We start from the raw sequence: 21,086 nt of genomic DNA on the forward strand, positions 1-21,086 counted from the left end.
CCTACTATATTCTGTTGTGCTGAAGCAAAGCAAGAATTTCATTGTCCTATCTGGGACACATGACAATAAACTCTCTTGAATCGCTTGAATCTTAAATCTTGAAGAAACCAGAGGGGAATGTGGGGGGAATACTTGATTTCCAGTCTAGAGAAATTTGGATTGTGGTGTTCCCCACAGATCAGTGCTACAAATGCAGCTAGATTCAATATGCGTCAACATTTCTAAATTTGGAAATGACACAAAAGTTGGGCATGAAATGAGGCAAAGTGTAAAATCATAGTCTGCTGGAATACATAGATAGGCTTTGTGATGGCAGATGGCATTTAATAGAAGTGTGAAGTGAGACACTGTTGCTGAAGAAAATAAGCAAAGAGAAACAGAGGGTTTGCAAGAACAGAGGGACCTGGATGTCACAGGCATGTTGGGAGTGGTTAGTAAAGCATATGGTATCTTATGCTTTGTAAATAGATGCAGAGAATACAAGAGCAGGGAGGTAATCTTGAATCTGTATAAAACAATAAAGAGGAAGAAGATTGGACTTTTTTGCCTTCCATCAGTGAGGAATGTGGGGAATCTGCTGTGGTGGATGTTTATGTTAACCTTTATGTATTTGTGTGTCTTATTGCTTTGTTTTTCTCATATAGGTAATTCGCATATCAATGTACCTTAATTGGTACGTGACAATAAAAGACCTTGACCCTTTGAACAATCATTCAGCACCACAGAAGTGATGTGTGAAATTTTCCTCATCTAATTTTGTGAAGTTCCCAGAAAAAGTGCAGAAAACATTCTCGAATGAAAAGCTGGGCCAGTTTGCCATGGAACAAAGGTTGAGAGAAGATTTAAATGAGGTGGACAAGATCAGGAATGGTTTAGAGGGGGAATGTTTGTCCTCAGCAATAGAATATTGGAGGAGCAAGAAACATATAACCATATAACCATATAACCATATAACAATTACAGCACGGAAACAGGCCATCTCGACCCCTCTAGTCCATGCCGAACACATAATCTCCCCTAGTCCCATATACCTGCGCTCAGACCATAACCCTCCATTCCTTTCCCATCCATATAACTATCCAATTTATTTTTAAATGATAAAAACGAACCTGCCTCCACCACCTTCACTGGAAGCTCATTCCACACAGCTACCACTCTCTGAGTAAAGAAGTTCCCCCTCATGTTACCCCTAAACTTCAGTCCCTTAATTCTCAAGTCATGTCCCCTTGTTTGAATCTTCCCTACTCTCAGTGGGAAAAGCTTTTCCACGTCAACTCTGTCTATCCCTCTCATCATTTTAAAAACCTCTATCAAGTCCCCCCTTAACCTTCTGCGCTCCAAAGAATAAAGCCCTAACTTGTTCAACCTTTCTCTGTAACTTAGTTGCTGAAACCCAGGCAACATTCTAGTAAATCTCCTCTGTACTCTCTCTATTTTGTTGACATCCTTCCTATAATTAGGCGACCAAAATTGTACACCATACTCCAGAATTGGCCTCACCAATGCCTTGTACAATTTTAACATTACATCCCAACTTCTATACTCAATGCTCTGATTTATAAAGGCCAGCACACCAAAAGCTTTCTTTACCACCCTATCTACATGAGATTCCACTTTCATGGAACTGTGCACAGTTATTCCCAGATCCCTCTGTTCACCTACATTCTTCAATTCCCTACCATTTACCATGTACGTCCTATTTTGATTTGTCCTGCCAAGATGTAGCACCTCACACTTATCAGCATTAAACTCCATCTGCCATCTTTCAGCCCACTCTTCCAACTGGCATAAATCTCTCTGTAGACTTTGAAACTCTACTTCATTACCCGCAACCCCACCTATCTTAGTATCATCTGCATACTTACTAATCCAATTTACCACACCATCGTCCAGATCATTGATGTACATGACAAACAACAGTGGACCCAACACAGATCCCTGTGGCACCCCACTCGTCACTGGCCTCCAACCTGACAAACAACCATCCACCATTACTCTCTGGCATCTCCCATTCAGCCACTGTTGAATCCATCTTGCTACTCCACCATTAATACCCAACCATTGAACCTTCTTAACCAACCTTCCATGAGGAACCTTGTCAAAGGCCTTACTGAAGTCCATATACACAACATCCACTGCTTTACCCTCATCAATTTCCCGAGTAACATCTTCAAAAAATTCAAGAAGATTAGTTAAACATGACCTTCCAGGCACAAATCCATGTTGACTATTCCTAATCAGACCCTGTTTATCCAGATGCTTATATATATTATCTCTAAGTATTCTTTCCATTAATTTGCCCACCACTGACGTCAAACTAATAGGTCTATAATTGCTAGGTTTACTCTTAGACCCCTTTTTAAACAATGGAACAACTTGCGCAGTACGCCAATCCTCCGGCACTATTCCCGTTTCTAATGACATTTGAAATATTTCTGCCATAGCCCCTGCTATTTCTACACTAACTTCCCTCAATGTCCTAGGGAATATCCTGTCCGGACCTGGAGACTTATCCACTTTTATATTTCTCAAAAGTGTCAGTACTTCCTCTTCTTTGATCCTCATAGTTTCCATAGCTACTCTACTTGTTTCCCTTACCTCACATAATTCAATATCCTTCTCCTTGGTGAATACCGAAGAAAAGAAACTGTTCAATATCTCCCCATCTCTTTTGGCTCTGCAGATAGTTGGCCACTCTGACTCTCTAATGGACCAATTTTATCCCTCGTTATCCTTTTGCTATTAATATAGCGGTAGAAACCCTTCGGATTTACTTTTACCTTACTTGCCAAAGCAACCTCATATCTTCTTTTAGCTTTTCTAATTTCTTTCTTAAGATTCTTTTTACATTCTTTATACTCCTCAAGCACCTCATTTACTCCATGCTGCCTATAACTATTGTAGATATCCCTCTTTTTCCGAACCAAGTGTCCAATTTCCCTTGAAAACCATGGCTCTTTACAATTTTTACGATTTCCTTTCAACCGAACAGGGACATAAAGATTCTGTACTCTTAAAATTTCACCTTTAAATGTACTCCATTTCTCTTCCACATCTTTCCCATAAACATAAATGTAATTGTTTTACTAAAGATATATGGAGAGTGTGAAGTTTAACAAAAACATATAGAACCACCACAGCTTGGAATCAATCTAAAAAATGTTCCCAACCTAAAACATGCCTATCCAATTCTTCCACAGATGCTGCCTGACCCACTGAGTTACTTCAGCACTGTTTGGCTCATGATTAAGGCATCTGCAGATTCTTGAGGCTATAGCTTGTAATTTACTGCTCATAAAGATGGTTGAAATCAAAGCAAACAAGTCTTTTAGGTGATAAGGCACAAAAAGCTAGAGTAACTCAGCGGGTCATACGCCATCTCTGGAGAAAAGGAATAGGTGACTTTTAGGTGACGAGAGGAATAGGTTATTCAGACTTCAGTCTGAAGAAGGGTCTCTACCCAAAACATCACCTGTTCCTTTTATCCAGAGATGCTCTCTGACCCTCTGACTCACTCCAGCTTTTTGTGTCAAGCTTTGGTTTAAACCAGCATTTGCAGTTCCTTGCTACACTCTTTCAATCAATATTTATTACATGTGATTTGAACCTCAGTGAGGCTCAAACGAAACTCCATTTCCACAGCCATACAAACAAAGACAATTTCCTACAGACATACACACAATTCAATTTACAAAAACATCCATCACAGTGAACCCACTGTGATGGAAGGCAAAGTCTTTTCTCTCCCCTGTTCTCCATTTCTCTCCCGATGTCGAAGCCCCAGGCGGGCGATGGTGAGTCCCACGGCCATTTTAGGCCGCGCCGGGCGATGTACGGCCCCGCTCCCGGTCTAAATGTCACAAAGTTTCAGGTGATAATTGGATAGGCACTTGAAAGAAAGCAATTTTCTAGAAGCTGATACAGACTTAATGAGTAAGAAGGAACAGCAGATGCTGGTTTAAACCAAAGATAGACACAAAAAGCTGGAGTAACTTAGCAGGACAGGCGGCATCTCTGGAGATAAGGAATGGGTGATGTTTCGGGTCGAGACCCTTCTTCAGACTTAATGAGCTGAATCACCTTGTTCATTGATGCAACATGCACCATTCCGTGACTCCTTGTAGGACTGCAATGGGTCAAGAAAATTATTCGCTGCTATCTAGTCAACAGGAATTCAGAATGTGCAATAAACCTTTAGCTCCAGCAATGAAGCATACACCCCAAACAATGAATTAAGAAAAGTACTTCTCCTTCCTGATGTGATCCCTAGCACTAGATGTCATATTCCAGATGAGATTAACAGTTACTGATCAGAAATCCAATTGAGTAATTATGGATACCAACATCATTTTTATCCAGTACAATATTTTCTTACTTCTTAATACAACTTTCCTGCAAATTGAATTAAATTCAAATTAAACAGACCTGTATCTCTACAGATATCAACACAACTTACAAAGGTACTGGTTCTTTGAGATGAGATACATGAGAATGGACAAGAAAATATCTTTGCATTCTGATCAAAGTTTCTTTTGCCCTGTTGGTAACCTGTATTCTTCTGGACATTTACTCTGTGGTTGATGTTGGACCACATTGTAACCATAAATGAGTTCAGCATGCTCAAATAGTGCAGTGCAAAAAGCAGTCATTACCACATATAGTTAGTTAGCCAATGATCTCACTCCTCAATGCATGACTTCTTCTTCTTCTTGCGTATGGTGTGCACAGCCTAAAGTTGTAGGACAACGTTCTATTTGATCTTACTTGATTGTGCACGCCAGGTTGATTGCATTCGTCGAAACAGGGAGGACCACGTGAAGGTTGCAATCTCCCACCCCAATGTAAGACTGAGAGAGACAATCTTGTTTAAATTGCAAGTCAGTTGCTACCTGTTCTCAATAAGCATCTCTGAAGAAGGGTCCCAACCCGAAACGTCACCTATTCCTTCTGTCCGTAGATGCTGCCTATCCCGCTGAGTTACTCCAGCATTTTGTGTATACCCTCAAGAAGCTCACATCAAAGGTTGGCTCATTATGAGAACGGAAAACTTGTGCAATGTCCCTGCAGTTCAGGCACCAGGAACTGCAAATGCTGGAATCTTGAGCAAAAAAAACAACTGCTGGGGGAACTCAGCAGGTCAAGCAATATCTGTGGGGGCAATGGACAGATGATTTTTTAGATTCTGGAGTAGTTCCCGAGGATTGGAGGGTAGCTAATGTAACACCACTTTTTAAAAAGGGAGGGAGAGAGAAAACGAGGAATTACAGACCAGTTAGTCTAACGTCGGTAGTGGGGAAACTGCTAGAGTCAGTTATTAAAGATGGGATAGCAGCACATTTGGAAAGTGGTGAAATCATTGGACAAAGTCAGCATGGATTTATGAAAGGTAAATCATGTCTGACGAATCTTATTGAATTTTTCAAGGATGTAACTAGTAGAGTGGATAAGGGACAACCAGTGGATGTGTTATATCTGGACTTTCAGAAGGCTTTCGACAAGGTCCCACATAAGAGATTAGTATACAAACTTAAAGCACACGGTATTGGGGGTTCAGTATTGATGTGGATAGAGAACTGGTTGGCAGACAGGAAGCAAAGAGTAGGAGTAAACGGGTCCTTTTCACAATGGCAGGCAGTGACTAGTGGGGTACTGCAAGGCTCAGTTCTGGGACCCCAGCTATTTACGATATATATTAATGATTTGGACGAGGGAATTGAATGGAGGGAGTACAGAGAAGGTTCACCAGACTGATTCCTGGGATGTCAGGACTTTCATATGAAGAAAGACTGGATAGACTCGGTTTGTACTCGCTAGAATTTAGAAGTTTGAGGGGGGATCTTATAGAAACTTACAAAATTCTTAAGGGGTTGGACAGGCTAGATGCAGGAAGATTGTTCCCGATGTTGGGGAAGTCCAGAACAAGGGGTCACAGTTTAAGGATAAAGGGGAAATCTTTTAGGACCGAGATGAGGAAAACTTTTTTCACACAGAGAGTGGTGAATCTCTGGAATTCTCTCCCGCAAAAGGTAGTTGAGGTCAGTTCATTGGCTATATTTAAGAGGGAGTTAGATGTGGCCCTTGTGGCTAAAGGGATCAGGGGGTATGGAGAGAAGGCAGGTACAGGATACTGAGTTGGATGATCAGCCATGATCATATTGAATGGCGGTGCAGGCTCGAAGGGCCGAAAGGCCTACTCCTGCACCTATTTTCTATGTTTCTATGTTTCTATGACATTTCAGGCCAGGACCCTTCTTCAGGCTGGAGTTGGAAAAGGGAGGTAGGGTTGGGGCCTGGCAAGTGATAGATGGATACATGGAGTCGTACAGCATAGAAACGGGTCCTTTGGCGCACCAGATTCATTTCCCCGTCCACACTGATCCCATTTGTCTACATTAGGTCCTCAAACATCTATGCCTTGCTTATTTAAGAGTCTGTTAAATGTTTCTTCAACATCTAACTCCATCACCTCCTCTTGCAAATTGTGGACTCTGCACCAAATCACTTGTTACAGCCCGCCACTCTCTCCCACTTTCAAACCAATTTAATATATATTCATCATATCATCCCTCAGCCGCTGTCACCCAAACACAGCCTGAACAAGTCCCTCAAAATAGGCAACATACTGATTAATCTTCTCGGCTTCTCTCCGGCGTTCACATCTTTCCTATAGTGTTCTGATTAGAACTACACTCAGTATTCCATGTGTACTACCCAGTTTTTTATGTGAAATTGCGGCATAATCTCCCAATTTTTATATTTTATGCCTGAACGCATGAAGGCAAGGCCATCATATGCATTCTTCATCGCCCTCTTTCAGGGAACTATGGACTTGAATTTAAGCATGCAGGTACAGCAGGCAGTGAAGAAAGCTAATGACATGTTGGCCTTCATAACAAGAGTTGAATATAGGAGCAAAAAGGTCCTTCTGCAGTTGTGAGACCACACCTGGAGTATTGTGTGCAGTTTTGGTCTCCAAATTTGAGGAAGGACATTTTTGCTATTGAGGGTGTGCAGCGTAGGTTCACGAGGTTAATTCCCAGTATGGCAGGACTGTCATGTGATGAAAGAATGGAGCACCAAGGCTTGTATTCGCTGCAATTTAGAAGGATGAGAGGGTATCTTATTGAAACATATAAAATTATTAAGGGATTGGACACGCTAGATGCAGGAAACATGTTCCCGATGCTGAGGAAGTCATTTAGAACTGAGATGAGGAAAAACCTTTTCACCCAGAGGGTTGTGAATCTGTGGAATTCTATGCCTCAGAAGGCAGTGGAGGCCGATTCACTGGATGTATTCAAAAGATAGTTAGATAGACCTCTTAGGGCCAGAGGAGTCATGGGATATGGGGAGAAGACAGGAACGGTGTACTGATTGAATGGCGGTGCTGGCTCAAAGGGATGAATGGCCTACTCCTGCACCTATTGTCTATGTATCTATGTAACTCAAAGGTCCCTCTGTTCACTAACATATTTAGCATTCTGCCATTTACTGTGCATTTTCTACCTGTATTTGTCTTCTCAAAACCACCTGTCCAATTTTAAAGGTCTAGGTCTAGATTAATTATTGTCATGTATACTGAGGTAAGCTTTGAAATGTTTTGTTTTGTAATCAAATCAGATAATGCTTTACATAAATACAATCATGCCGAAATTAAGTTGGATAGGGCGAAGGAAAAGATACAGAGTGCAGAATATAGTTCTCTGCATTATAGTGCAACAGTTTCAGATACAATGAGGTAGAGGTGAATCAGTATATACCCCAGCTTTTGAAAAGACTGTTCACAAGCCTGATAACAGAAGGGAATAAGTTTTCCTGAGATTGGCGTCTCAGCATCTCGGAAGAAAAGATACAGGTGATGTTTCGGGTTGAGTCTGAAGAAGGGTCTCGATACCAATTCATTTTCTCCAGTGATGCTGCCTGTCCCGCTGAGTTACTCCAGCTTTTTGTCTCAATGGAGGAGCACAGAACTCTCTGCAATTTCCTGCGGTCTTGGGCAGTTCCCAAAACTGAGTTGTGATACAACCCGACTGCATGCTTTCTGTAGACGCAAAATGCTGGAGTAACTTAGCGGGACAGGCAGCATCTGTGGAGAGAAGGAATGGGTGACGTTTCTGGTCGAGACCCTTCTTCAGATTGATGTCAGGGGAGTGGGCAGCACAGAGGTAGAATGTAGTCGGAGACAGTAAGGCTGGTGGGGGAACTAGGAGGGGGAGGGGATGAGGAGAGAGAGAGAGAGAGAGAGAGAGAGAGAGAGAGAGAGAGAGAGAGAGGGGGGGAAAGCAAGGGCTATTTGAAGTTAGAGAAGTCAATGTTCATACCACTGGGGTGTAACTGCCTATGCTTTCTGTGGATACAGGGGGTCAACTCATCCAGCGCTGGGTGGATGTAATGGTAAATAAGCAGCACAATCCTGCAGGAAGGGGATGACCCAGTTGCTGTGGGAGTTCTCAATGTTTTGCAGCGAGCGCGGGGGGCGGAGTGGCTGACGCGGGAGCGCGCGGCCAGCTGGCGGCGGGACCCAGGCGGGGGCGCGCCCGCGGTGTCGGGCTTCACGCGGGGGCGCGCAGGAGCCGTCAGGCCTGTGGCGGGAGCGCGCAGGAGGGGAGGGGGGGGCGAGTGCGGCGTCAACAGAGAGCGCGGCGAAGGCCGGTGGAGCGCGGCGGCGCCACAGACAGGCAGCAGCTGAAGCTGAGGAGAAATCACATTATTTTTCTTTTTAAAAACCTCCTCACGCTTTAATGGGGTGTAAATAATCCGTTTATTGTTTTGCTCCTCGCACATTATATATATAGTTTTTTAAAAATGGAACTAGACGATGGGGTGGTTTACCAGGACGACTCCAACACCAACGTGATGTCGGAGCGAGTGTCGGGCCTGGCGGCCAGTATTTACCGCGAGTTCGAGCGCATGATCCACAAGTACGACGAGGACGTGGTGAAGGAGCTGATGCCGCTGGTGGTGGGCGTGCTGGAGAACTTGGACGCCGTGTTCGCCGAGAACCAGGAGCACGCCGTGGAGTTGGAGCTGCTGAAGGAGGACAACGAGCAGCTCATCACGCAGTACGAGCGGGAGAAGGCCCTGCGCAAGCACGCCGAGGAGGTGAGTGAGCCGGGCCAGCGGCGCTCTCCTCCCGCCACCGGGCGCCCCTCCCCAGGCCAGCGAGGCCGGGGCCCGCTCCGACCTCTCACTCGAACCTGCCCTTCAAACCCCGCCCCCTCCCTCGCCCTGATTGGTCCACTCCGCCCGGCCTGAGCCCGCCCCCTTCCTCTGCCCGCCGCCGATTGGACGTTCGAGTTGTCGGTCAAGCCCGCCAGCAAGATGCGTTGCACCCGGTGACAACATAACCGGGGCCTTGGCTTCCCGAAGAAAACCGCCCCTTGCCCTGTGTACTTGTGTCTTCAGTGAGGTGGTGTTCACTGAGGAAGGCGGCGGGGCACTTGACCGTTGTGTTTCCCACCGGCAGATTCCTGGGTGAATTGGCACACTGTTAGTCTGCGGGAAGAAGCGCTGCCCGGGTGCGGGTTGGCGCGGAGCCGCAGCGGAGCCAAGTTTCCCTGATAGCAGCCGCCTGCAGAACTCTCAGAAACATAGGTGCAGGAGTAGGCCCTTCTGCCCTTCGAGCCTGCACCGTCATTCAAAGAGATCATGGCTGATCATCCAAAATCAGTAACCCGCTCCTCCCTTCTCTCCATATCCCCTGATTCCGTTAGCTCCAATATCTATATCTAACTCTTGAATACATCCAGTGAATTGGCCTGTGGCAGAGAATTCCACACAGATTCACAACTCTGGGTGAAAAGGTTTTTCCTCATCTCAGTCTTAAATGGCCTAACCCTTATTCTTAAACTGTGACCCCTGGTTCTGAACTCTCCTTCCTTCCCCCCACCCTCACATCAACACAAAGTTGCCCCAAACATAGTCTAACCATTTGTTGATTCTTACTTCTTTTTGCCCGCCCTCCTCCCCAACATCTCGGATTCCAATCTTAAAAGACCAATGGCATCTATTTAACCTTCCCCGCAGAGACATTGTTTAGGAGCTTGTTCCTAACAATAATATCCTGTCTGAAACTAAGTTAAAGAGGATGTATTTTGTAGGCAGGTGTGGTGTACAAATGAGCGTTCAGTTTGGTATCGATGACAACGTAGTTCCTCTTATTTCGAGCAAAGTTGTCTTTTTAAATCACGCTGACAGCTGCTGCATTTTATGTGCTTACCGTAGCTTTGTGTTTAAGAATTGGTGGGTGGGTTTCTCCCGTTATTTTTGTTGGTGATCAGAATCTTGTGTTGGTAAATAGCAGCAATCTTCACATAATGTGCAAAGCATGTCATGAGAGTTGTACTGGTACGATACGATATAACTTTATTTATCCCAGGTATAAAACACAACTAGGTACATGAAACTAAAGTGAGAGAGTGAAAGTCCAGGATTGGGGATGTTCAAAGATTCGAGGGGGAGGGTATAAAGATTGAAAAGACTGGGCTTGTATTCACTGGAGTTTAGAAGGATGAGGGGGATCTTATAGAAACTTCTAAAAGAACTGGACAAACTAGATGCAGGAAAAATGGTCCCAATGTGGGGCGAGTCCAGAACCAGCGGCCACAGTCTTAGAATAAAGGGGAGGTCATTTAAGACTGAGGTGAGAAAAAACTTTTTGACCCAGTGAGTTGTGAATTTATGGAATTCCCTGCCACAGGGAAGTGGAGGCCAAGTCACTGGATGGATTTAAGAGAGAGTTAGATAGAGCTCTAGAGGCTAGTGGAGTCGAGGGATATGGGGAGAAGGCAGGCACTGGTTATTGATAGGGGACGATCAGCCATGATCACAATGAATGGCGGTGCTGGCTAGAAGAGTCGAATGGCCTCCTCCTGCACATAATTTTCTATGTTTCTATGTTATCAAAATTAATATGCACGTTGTAGGACGATATAGCTATCTATCTTTAGCAATATGTAATCTTGTTCTTCCAATATGAATAACAGTGGCCTTGCAATAAAACAGAAGACAATTACCTATCTTGCTGTTACTCAGTATGATCCGAAGGCAGAGCCTAATCTTAATTTCTTTCTCCATAAGCTTACTCCTCCACTTTCTTTTTCGAGTGTTTACCTCTCGAGATGTTGCAGTTTGCCCTCTGCATGAGACCTGAAAGACCCTAAGTTTAGTGTTTTCCCTGAAAGAGGTTTCCTCTGGCATGTAGTATTGACGTTCAAGACTAGATTTTGTTCTCAAGTGGGACTTGATCGCTCACACCTCATCAGAGCCAAAGTCTCTTCAGCTGAGCTGCTAAAGTATCATCTTTGTATTGAGTTTTGAGGGATATTTGACAGTAAGGTTCTCTGTTAAACTAATGATGCTGTTATTTGTGATCTCTCTAAGACCAGCTACGTTTATTGCTGCTTTTGCTGAGCCCTGATTCAACATGCATTGGAAATCAATGGCATAGGGTTGACACCCTTGATAAAATCACTGTTTACAAGCACTAGGTTGTTGTACAGTGTTCATTGCTCATGTCTGCTTTGGATGCACAATGACATTCCATACACTACATTACGTTGCCATGAGAGAAGATGCAAAAAGTAGTTTTTCAAGAAAATGATTGATCTCCTATGACCTTCACAGGGAATTGGGGGTGGGCAATAAATAACGCTAGGGTGATAGGGAGGTGTGTATGTCTACAGATCGTCTGGAAATCCAGTGGTTCAATTATTATATAAATTTGGTGATCTATTTATTGACATTAACATAAACAGAATAGTGGCATATTAGCATTATTTTCTCAAACTAATTGAGATTTTTTTAATATGTTAGTTGTGACTTCAGCCCTCCATGTTCCACAGTCTGTAATTTTTCTTTTAAACTATGGTTTTCACTGTAACCTCCTCCTCCATGAAACCAACCACCTTGCATCAGTCGTTTAGCCAGTTCTGATGTTTCCAATGATTTGCGATAGATTATTGTACAATCATCCACAGGTGAAGTGGTTAGTTTCTCATTCTATATTGAAGGTGCTAAATAAAATGCTTACTGTTTTCTTCCTCTAAAGGAAAGTTGGTTTGAATGAAAGGATTGTAGCACAGGAGGTTGTTGATGTGTCATGGGGTTATTGAGCATGGAAATGGGCCCTTCGGCCCAACTCGTCAAGGTGATCATGCTAGTCTAATGTGCTTGAACTTGGTCCCTTCGTATCCATGTACCTGTCAAAGTGTCTTTTAAAGGTTAGAAATGCACCTGCTTCTACCATTGGCAGCTCATTCCATCTACTCATTGCCTTCTGTGTGAAATAAGTACCCTTCAATTTGCTTTTAAATCTTTCCCCTCATTCACTATACGCCAACCTGCTCTTACTCTGCTGGCTTGATTAATTACTTTAGTCATTTGTCCCATCTTGTTCCGTTTGTATTTTTACCTTGCATCAATTTCTTAGCTAATGTGATTTATTTTGTCATGAATGAACGGCATGCAGCTTAATGTATGCAGTTTAGCCTCTTCCTTTTATTCTTTTGTGCTTTAAATTATATTTTCCTCTTATCCCACCTGAGCTGGTTTAAACCGAAGATAGACACAAAATGCTGGAGTAACGCGGCAGGACAGGCAGCATCTCTGGAGAGAAGGAATGGGTGACGTTTCGGCTCGAGACCCTTCTTCAAACAAATTCTATTGAATGTCTGTGTTGACCACTTGAGTCATTCAGAACTAATCTTGTAATCTTATTGCCTCTGTCTCACCATAGCTCATTCCACTCTTGTGTCAATACAATCTCTGCACATGTGTGGATGTCTGCATTGAATTGCCTACTGATTTTAAATGCCATTAGTATGTCTTCTCCATTCTAATCTATCATCATATTTTCCTTGCAAATCTCTTCCTTGCATTTTCATGCGAACCACCCTTCCTAAAGTGGGTGTAACTCAAACAATATTCTAACTGCTTACCCAGTGATTTTGTGCATGTTTCATACTGCAACTTGCATTTGTATTCTGTGGTGCTAGAACATAGCATGGTACAGAACAGGTACTGGCTCTTTGGCTTAATATGTTTGTGCTGACCACGATGCCAAATTAAACTCATCCCATCTGCCTGCACATGATCCATATCCCTTCATCCCCTGCCTGATCATGTGCCTATCCAGCAAAAGTCTCTTTAATATTGCTATTGTATCACCTTGGTCGGCATAGATATGTTGGGCTGAAGGGCTTGTTTGCATGCTGTATGGCTCCCCTGGCAGTAAGTTCCAGGCATTTCCCACATTTTGTGTTTTTTTTAATTGCTTTGTAAATCTCCTTTAAACTTTCCCTTTTTCAGGATAAACCCTCGTATGTGACACCCTGGAGCAAAAGTCTCTGACTGTCTACTTCTCATCTCCTCCTTCTTCTTATCGAGTCCACACACAAGATTAGAAGTTGTTCAGCCAGAGCTGAACACACCTCTCGGCATCTGCACAATGGTGTCTGTCTTGCGCTTCTTGTGCGTGGTGGTGGAAAGATTGGTTGAAACAGGGCCGCGACGTGAACGCTCTTTCCTTGGCCCCTCTACTTCTCATAATTTCATATATTTCTATCCAGCGGTCCCTCAGCCTCCAACTCTCTCTCTAGAAAACAATCCAAGTTTGTCCAGGCTCTCCTTGTAGCTATTGCTCTCTAACCTGGGAAACGGCCTGGTGAACGTCCATAGTTTCCACATCCATCCTGTCTGTATCTTTGCAAATCATCACTGGATATCTTCAACAGGTTTACCAACCTATTTCTCTCTTCCTTCATTGTGCATTTCATTAGTGTTTGTATTAAACTTCATCTGTTCATTCTTCAGACATCTTTCTACAAAAGTTGCCTCTAGTTTTTTGGATTGCTACAGAAACTGTTGTGGGAAAGAGCAAGAGTTGAATTAATGGAATTGAATTATGAAAATAGGTTTAAAATTATTTATTTTCAGTGATAGACCACATTTAATCTAGTGAGAAAATTCACTTGTATCAAAGATCTTTAGAGCATGTACCTTTCTGGTGTGACTGCTGGATTGTGGAGTAAACCTTTTAACTTGAAGATAGACACATATATATATTTGGTTATCATGTTTGCTCTGATGTTGGTTGTTTTTAAATCAAAGCTATGAATTAACTAGACAGAAAGTAAGTTGATCTGTCTCGATGCTGTCTCGATGCTCGGTGCTGGCTCGAAATGCCGAATGGCCTACTCCTGCACCTATTGTCTATTGTCATGACTGCTTAGTTGGAAAGAATAGCTGGGACATCTGGAGACTTGTGAAGTGCAATGTTTATGCGTTAGGCCAAATAGCTTCTCAAGTGGCTATACCTTTGAATGAAATCATGGGCGATCTGATTTTTAGCCTCCGCGTCACCATCTTGCCTGATCCCCATTATCCTGTGCAGGAAGGAACTGCAGATGCTGGTTTACGCTGTAGATAGACACAAAATGCTGGAGTAACTCAGTGGAACAGGCAGCGTCTCTAGAGTGAAAGAATGGGTGAAGTTTCCTTGAAGAAAGGTCTCAATCCGAAACATCACCCATTCCTTCTCTCCAGAGATGCTGCCTGTCCTGCTGAGTCGCTACAGCATTTTGTGACTACCCCCCATTATCCTCACACCAATATCCAAATCTCAGTCAGTACTTTATTTGGGCCAGGCAGAAAATCCAAAACATTCAAAGAAACATTCTTCCTCAACTTTCAACAGGTGTCCCATTATTCTGAGCCAAGGAAAATATCCTTGTGGGAGCTTCCCTATCAAGCTCCCATGTAATTGCATATGTTTCCAACAAGATCAACTCTCTTGGGTTTTCTTACTAGCTGTGAGGAAACTTTAGACAGACTTGCATTGTTTTCCCTGGAGTGTCAGAGGTTAAACGTGAGACCTGATGGGAATGTATACAGTTATGATTAGCACAGATGCAGAGTGAGGGCGAGGAGAAGCTCATGGGTCGTTCGCATATTAGAAATTAAAGATTCTTAAGTGTTATTACGTTTTGGTAAACTGAGCCAGTCTTGAATCCAAAAATCCCAGAAACTCTATATTCTGACCAAACCTTAATTTTATCTGATGTGCTATATGTAATTGCATTATGATATGATTAAAATAAATGTGAAGTCTGAAACATCCGCACAAAATTACAATCGTTATTCTCTGCCTCATCACCCCGAGTTACTGATACTTCCATGATACAGATTTTCTCTGTCCCATATCATGTAGGCCTTGGAGGCTGAATCTCTGAATTTCATTCCATCTCAGGCAGTCTGACCTATTTGCATTAAACATCTAATGTCTGGCTGCTTAAAACAACGTGTTTGGTTTTGCATTGGAGTAAGATTGCATTAAACCTATTGTGAATTTTATCTGCAGTGTGTTTTGCAGATAATTTTATCTGCAGTGCGTTTAGAATGTATTATTAAACACCTTTTTTGGACATAGAAAGATAAAATTATAAACTGCTCATATTGGAAAGGTTGTACCATAGTATACTATGATGAGGTGCTTTCTATTCAGGTTAAATTAAATTGATTATATTGTCAGTCCACTGTTACTTTAAAGATGTCAGGCTTGATCTTTTATAAATAAGGTTTAACCTAAGCGTTTGCCGAGAACAAAGTTGCAGAACTAAGATAGACAAAAATGCTTGAGAAACTCAAGGTTTCGGGCCGAAACCCTTCTTCAGACTGATGAAACGTTGCCTATTTCCTTCGCTCCATAGATGCTGCTGCACCTGCTGAGTTTCTCCAGCATTTTTGTGTACCATTCTGAACATATTATTGAATTAAATCAGAATGGACCCCAGATGAAAGGCAAAAGTTAGGTAATCTTTGCAGCTATATGCTTCAGCTTGAGGTCTGTAAATAAACCTCATTAATTTTCACGCTAATTAATAAACTGGACAAAAGCAACTTTACTTGGGGTGGGTGGGTGGGGGGAGACTTTTCAAGTAAGATTGTAAACTGTTGGTAACACACTGCAAGAAAGCCAGTAACTGGAAAGAGAAATTGAGATTCTGTTTCAAGTAGAGGATTGTTGATTAAAGCCTTAAACCCCAGTCCCATGGTACGACTTCATTCCAAGAGTTCTCCCGAGTTTGCCCTGATTCGAACTCGGAGATTTACGGTAATGGCCACTCGTCGGTACTGGGGGCTCTCGTGGACATTTTTCATCATGTTGAAAAATCTTCATGAGTCTTCCCGTGCTTACCTGACATTAGCGAGTCTTCCCGAGTACCTGCCGTTAGCGTTATGAGCCGCTAAGAGACGTCCCAACGCTCCGACGTACCCGCTGCGTTCATTCTCCGTGCTTACCACGAGTTTGATTTTTTTTAAACTCGGGAGAGCTCTTGGAATGAAGTCGCACCGTGGGACAGGGCTATTAATGTTTTGATTTTCAATTCAAATGAGGTGCTGTTTTGATATAACATTCTGCTCATAGTGGCTTTTAAAATCAACAGTAATGAATTCAGTAAGTAACAAAATTAAAAAGAGAAAGAAAAATCAATTAATTCAAATATAAATTCTCGGCTTTGATCCAAGCCTCCCTGTTTAGAAATTAGCAACTGCAAACTGTTCCATATGGAGCATATATAAGGCCATGGATGATTGGATTTAAATTATTTCCTTTCACTTTGTCACTAGATTGGTTCAGTACACCTTACTTTAATAAGCTTGTACCCAGTTAACCCAAATATGTTGATATTTGATTAATCACAATAGGTGAATGTATTTTATTTACAAGTGATTTGATAATCAGCTATTTGCGTTTATCAGAAATGAATCTCTGTTTTTATAGGAATGTTGTTTCTTGTAGAGAGGTGAAGTGTATTCATTTTTGTATCATTTGTTGTTCGGTCATGTTACAAAATGTTGAAATATTGATAAAGTCAGCTGCTCTAACATAGTTCAAGCGATGAGTGAAGATATGTTGTATGAATAACTACCACCCACTACATCACATGATGCCTATTTGCAATCTGAGGTGGTTTTGTTAACTAAAAAGATCATAAGTTCCAAATTGCTAGAAGTAAAACTTACAGAATGATCATAGGACTTTTGACTGGAGACTTTATTTAGATGCATTTTACTTTGTCCCGATTGCAAGAAAAATGAGTGCACCTTGTGATCGAAGGTGGACAAAAATGCTGGAGGGTGCAAATGACTCAGCGGGTGAGGCAGCATCTACGGAGCGAAGGAATAGGTGATGTTTCGGGTCTAGACCCGGTTGCCTTACCCGCTGAGTTTCTTAAAACGTCACCTATTCCTTCTCTCCATAGATGCTGCCGCACCCGCTGAGTTTATCCAGCATTTTTGTCTGCCTTCGATTTTTGCAGCATCTGCAGTTCTTTCTTAAGCACCTTGTGATCAAAGTTTATAGTCACTGAAGATTTGCACAGGTTACATACTTTCTATCAATGTGCTCAATACTTTCCATTTTTAGTATTTCTAAAAACTTACATAGAAACATAGAAAATAGGTGCAGGAGTAGGCCATTCGGCCCTTCGAGCCTGCACCGTCATTCAATATGATCATGGCTGATCATCCAACTCAATATCCTGTACCTGCCTTTTCTCCATACCCCCTGATCCCTTTGGCCACATCTAACTCACTCTTAAATATAGCCAATAAACTGGCCTCGACCACCTTCTGTGGCAGAGAATTCCAGAGATGTGTGAAAAATGTTTTTCTCATCTCGGTCCTAAAAGATTTCTCCTTTATCCTTAAACTGTGACCCCTTGTTCTGGACTTCCCCAACATCGGGAACAATCTTCCTGCATCTAGCCTGTCCAACCCCTTAAGAATTTTGTAAGTTTCTATAAGATCCCCCCTCAATCTTCTAAATTCTAGCAAGTACAAGCCGAGTTTATCCAGTCTTTCTTCATATGAAAGTCCTGCCATCCCAGGAATCAGTCTGGTGAACCTTCTCTGTAGTACTCCCTCTATGGCAAGAATGTCTTTCCTCAGATTAGGAGACCAAAACTGTACGCAATACTCCAGATGTGGTCTCACCAAGACCATGTACAACTGCAGTAGAACCTCCCTGCTCCTATACTCAAATTCTTTTGCTATGAATGCTAACATACCATTCGCTTTCTTCACTGCCTACTGCACCTGCATGCCTACTTTCAATGACTGGCGTACCATGACACCCAGGTCTCGTTGCATCTCCCCTTTTCCTAATCGGCCACCATTCAGATAATAGTCTACTTTCCTGTTTTTGCCACCAAAGTGGATAACCTCACATTTCTCCACATTGTACTGCAATACCCTTTGCTGTAAGTTCCAATGGAAAAAAAAGGTTTGCTATTTTGAGCTTGAATGTTTATCTGTAACATTGTAGCATCAGATTCACACAATGACTTCCACAAATTCTGTCTTGACATTTACATGGCAATTTATTTTGTTGTCTTCACTATCTAAGTTATATGGACTCCTTTGTATATGATCAACCACGATAATAGGAGGGAGGGGGGGGGGGGGGGGGGGGGAGCGAGCAAGAGAATAGTGCAAAACTGAAATTGAAGTCCAGGGCAATGGGGAAATAATGATACGTCTGAAGCCTGTTGTTTTTCCAGTACCATAATGCATTTCCTAATCTCATGCCTCATCTTTTAAATAACTCCTTGCACTTCATGCAACAATAGATGCTATAATTCTACAATGGGTTGTGGATCCTGAGCATGAAGGGATAGGAAGAAGGGTCACCCATTCCTTCTCTGCAGAGATGCTGCCTGTCCCTCTGAGTTACTCCAGCTTTTTGTGTCTATCCTCGGTTTAAACCAGCATTTGCAGTTCCATTTTACACACAGGAAGAATAGGATTGGTCTTGAGGCGTGGAAGACCAGAGGGAGGTAACCAAGCAGAAATGCTGTGAAAATGAGTTCTAGAAAGCAGTTGCCTAAGGGACTGCATGCAGAGGCAAGAAGAAAGCAGTCAGAGATTGAAGTGCATGAATAGACTTGAAGGCAAAAGCATGCATTAAAGGCGGGTGGAACAATGGGAGGATATGAAAGTACAATAATTTTTAAGTTAATTTATGATTGAAGATGATTTGGTGGAGCCTTGATGCAAATGAAAACGCTGATGCCGACATTCTTGGTGATTTAGTTTTTAGTTTAGTTTCCAAGCCTTCATTCAGCATAGATCTGCAACAGATTTACCAATTTGTATGCTCTCAGGCACTGCCCTGTAATGTTGCTATCACATCCTTAAAGCATGAACTCGCTGAATTCCAGTGTACAGGTAGCAACAAAAGATCTTTGACCTCCCTATCAAACGTGTTTTATCGACAGTGACACAATGGACCCAAGGTGAGCTGGCTAATTGACTTGGTGATAGGAAGCAGAGGGCACTAGTGTAAGGCTGCTTTCCTGATTGGATGTCTATGACCAATGGTTTACTGCATAGTCAGTGCTGGTTTCTTTGTTTGATGTCCTGCCAAAGGAGGTGAGGGAGTCCGATACAATCACTACATATAAGAGACATTTGGACAGGCACATAAACAAGCAAGGTATCATAAATGATAGGACTAGAATTAGGCCATTCGGACCATCATGTTTATGCCATTCAATCATGGCTGATCTATCTATCCTAACCCCATTTTCCTGCCTTCTCCCCATAACCTCTGACACCCGTACTAATCAAGAATCTATCTATCTCTGCCATAAATATATACACTGACTTGGCTTCCACGGCCTTCTGTGGCAAAGAATTCCACAGATTCACTACCCTCTGATTAAAGAAATTCCTCCTCGTCTCCTTCCTAGAAAAACGTTCTTTAATTCTGAGAGACCTCTAGTCCGAAACTCTCCCACTAGTGGAGACATCCTCTCCACATCCACTCTATCCAGGCCTTTCACTATTCTGTATGTTTCAATGAGGTCCCATCCTCATTCTTCTAAACTCCAGCTAATACAGGCACAGTGCCGTCAAATGCTCATCATATGTTAACCGACTCATTCCTGGGATCATATTTTAAAACTCCTCTGGACCCTCTCCAGAGCCAGCACATCCTTCCTCAAATATGGTGCCCAAAATTGCTCACAATATTCCAAATGCGGCCTGACCAGAGCCTTATAGAGCCTTAGCATTACATCCCTGTTTTTGTATACAAGGCCTCCTGAAATAAATGCTAGCTTCTGGAAATAAATACTAGCATGGTGTTTGCTTTCTTTACTACTGATTGACTTGCAGATGAACTTTTTGGGAATCTTGCACAGTCCCTTTGCACCGCCAATTTCTGAATTCTCTCCCCCTTTAAAAAATAATCGACACCTTTATTCCCGCCACCAAAATGCACGACTCCACACTTTGCTGCACTGTATTCCATCTGCCACTTCTCTGCCCACTCTCCCAACCTGTCCAAATCTTTCTGCAGAGTCCCTGCTTTCTCTACACTACCTGCACCTTCACCTATTTTCGTATCATCCACAAACTTTGCCACAAAGCCTTCAATCCCCTCATCCAAATCATTTCTATGCAACGTGCAGAGCAGCTGCCCTAGAACTGAGCCCTGTGGAACTCCGCTAGTCGCTGGCAGCCAAACAAGATGAAGCCCCCTTTATTGCCACATTTTGCCTTCTGCCATCCAGCCAACCTGCTATCCATGGTAGTATCTGCCTTTTGATACCGTGGGCTCTCATCTTCCTTAGCAGCCTCATGTGTGGCACCTTGTCAGCTTTCTGAAAATCTAGGTGTACAACATCTACTGACTCTCCTTTTGTCTGTCCTGCTATTTACATCTTCAAAGAATTCCAGCAAATTTGTCAAGCAAGACCTTACCTTCACAAAGCCATGCTGACTTTGGCTATTTAGTACAGAAGGATGGGGACCAAATGGATTGTGTAGGAGGGCAATGGTTGGCATGGATGTGGTAGGTTGAATGGACCGTTTCTGTGCTGTACCTGACATCTTTCCTGAACCCCCCCCCAAAAAGCATAATAACTGCTTGAGTGTCAGTAGTTTCCTCACACCATCATTTGCTTCTGTTCAATTCTAACCTTCAAATTCTCATTGTAATTCTGTGGAACAAATGCTCGCAATCAAGACTGCAGTTCTGGTTGCCCTAGTGTAGGGAAGATGTAGAAAGTTTGGAGAGG

The 21,086-nt window shown here is 42.8% G+C and overlaps 2 protein-coding genes across 8 annotated transcripts in view; one reads left to right on the plus strand and one right to left on the minus strand.

The window, feature by feature from the left end:
* mbtd1 (mbt domain containing 1) overlaps positions 1 to 8,992 on the minus strand; it is a 54,715-nt gene extending 45,723 nt beyond the window's left edge. Inside the window, exon 1 of the mRNA XM_033044713.1 lies at positions 8,896 to 8,992. The gene's annotated coding sequence lies outside the window, so the exon portion shown is untranslated. The remainder of the gene's footprint in view (positions 1 to 8,895) is intronic.
* The window catches only part of spag9 (sperm associated antigen 9), a 132,588-nt gene continuing 120,092 nt past the window's right edge, over positions 8,591 to 21,086 (plus strand). For 5 of the 7 annotated variants that reach the window (XM_033044699.1, XM_033044704.1, XM_033044701.1 and 2 more), the window contains exon 1: positions 8,594 to 9,102. In XM_033044699.1, coding sequence (XP_032900590.1) covers positions 8,806 to 9,102 — 297 coding nt within the window. In that variant the 5' untranslated portion in view covers positions 8,594 to 8,805. Of the gene's footprint in view, positions 9,103 to 21,086 lie in introns of all 7 variants that reach the window. The other 2 variants (XM_033044705.1, XM_033044703.1) reach the window with 2 other exon arrangements.

Source organism: Amblyraja radiata, chromosome 26, assembly GCF_010909765.2.
Source record: "Amblyraja radiata isolate CabotCenter1 chromosome 26, sAmbRad1.1.pri, whole genome shotgun sequence".
Lineage (NCBI taxonomy): Eukaryota > Metazoa > Chordata > Chondrichthyes > Rajiformes > Rajidae > Amblyraja > Amblyraja radiata.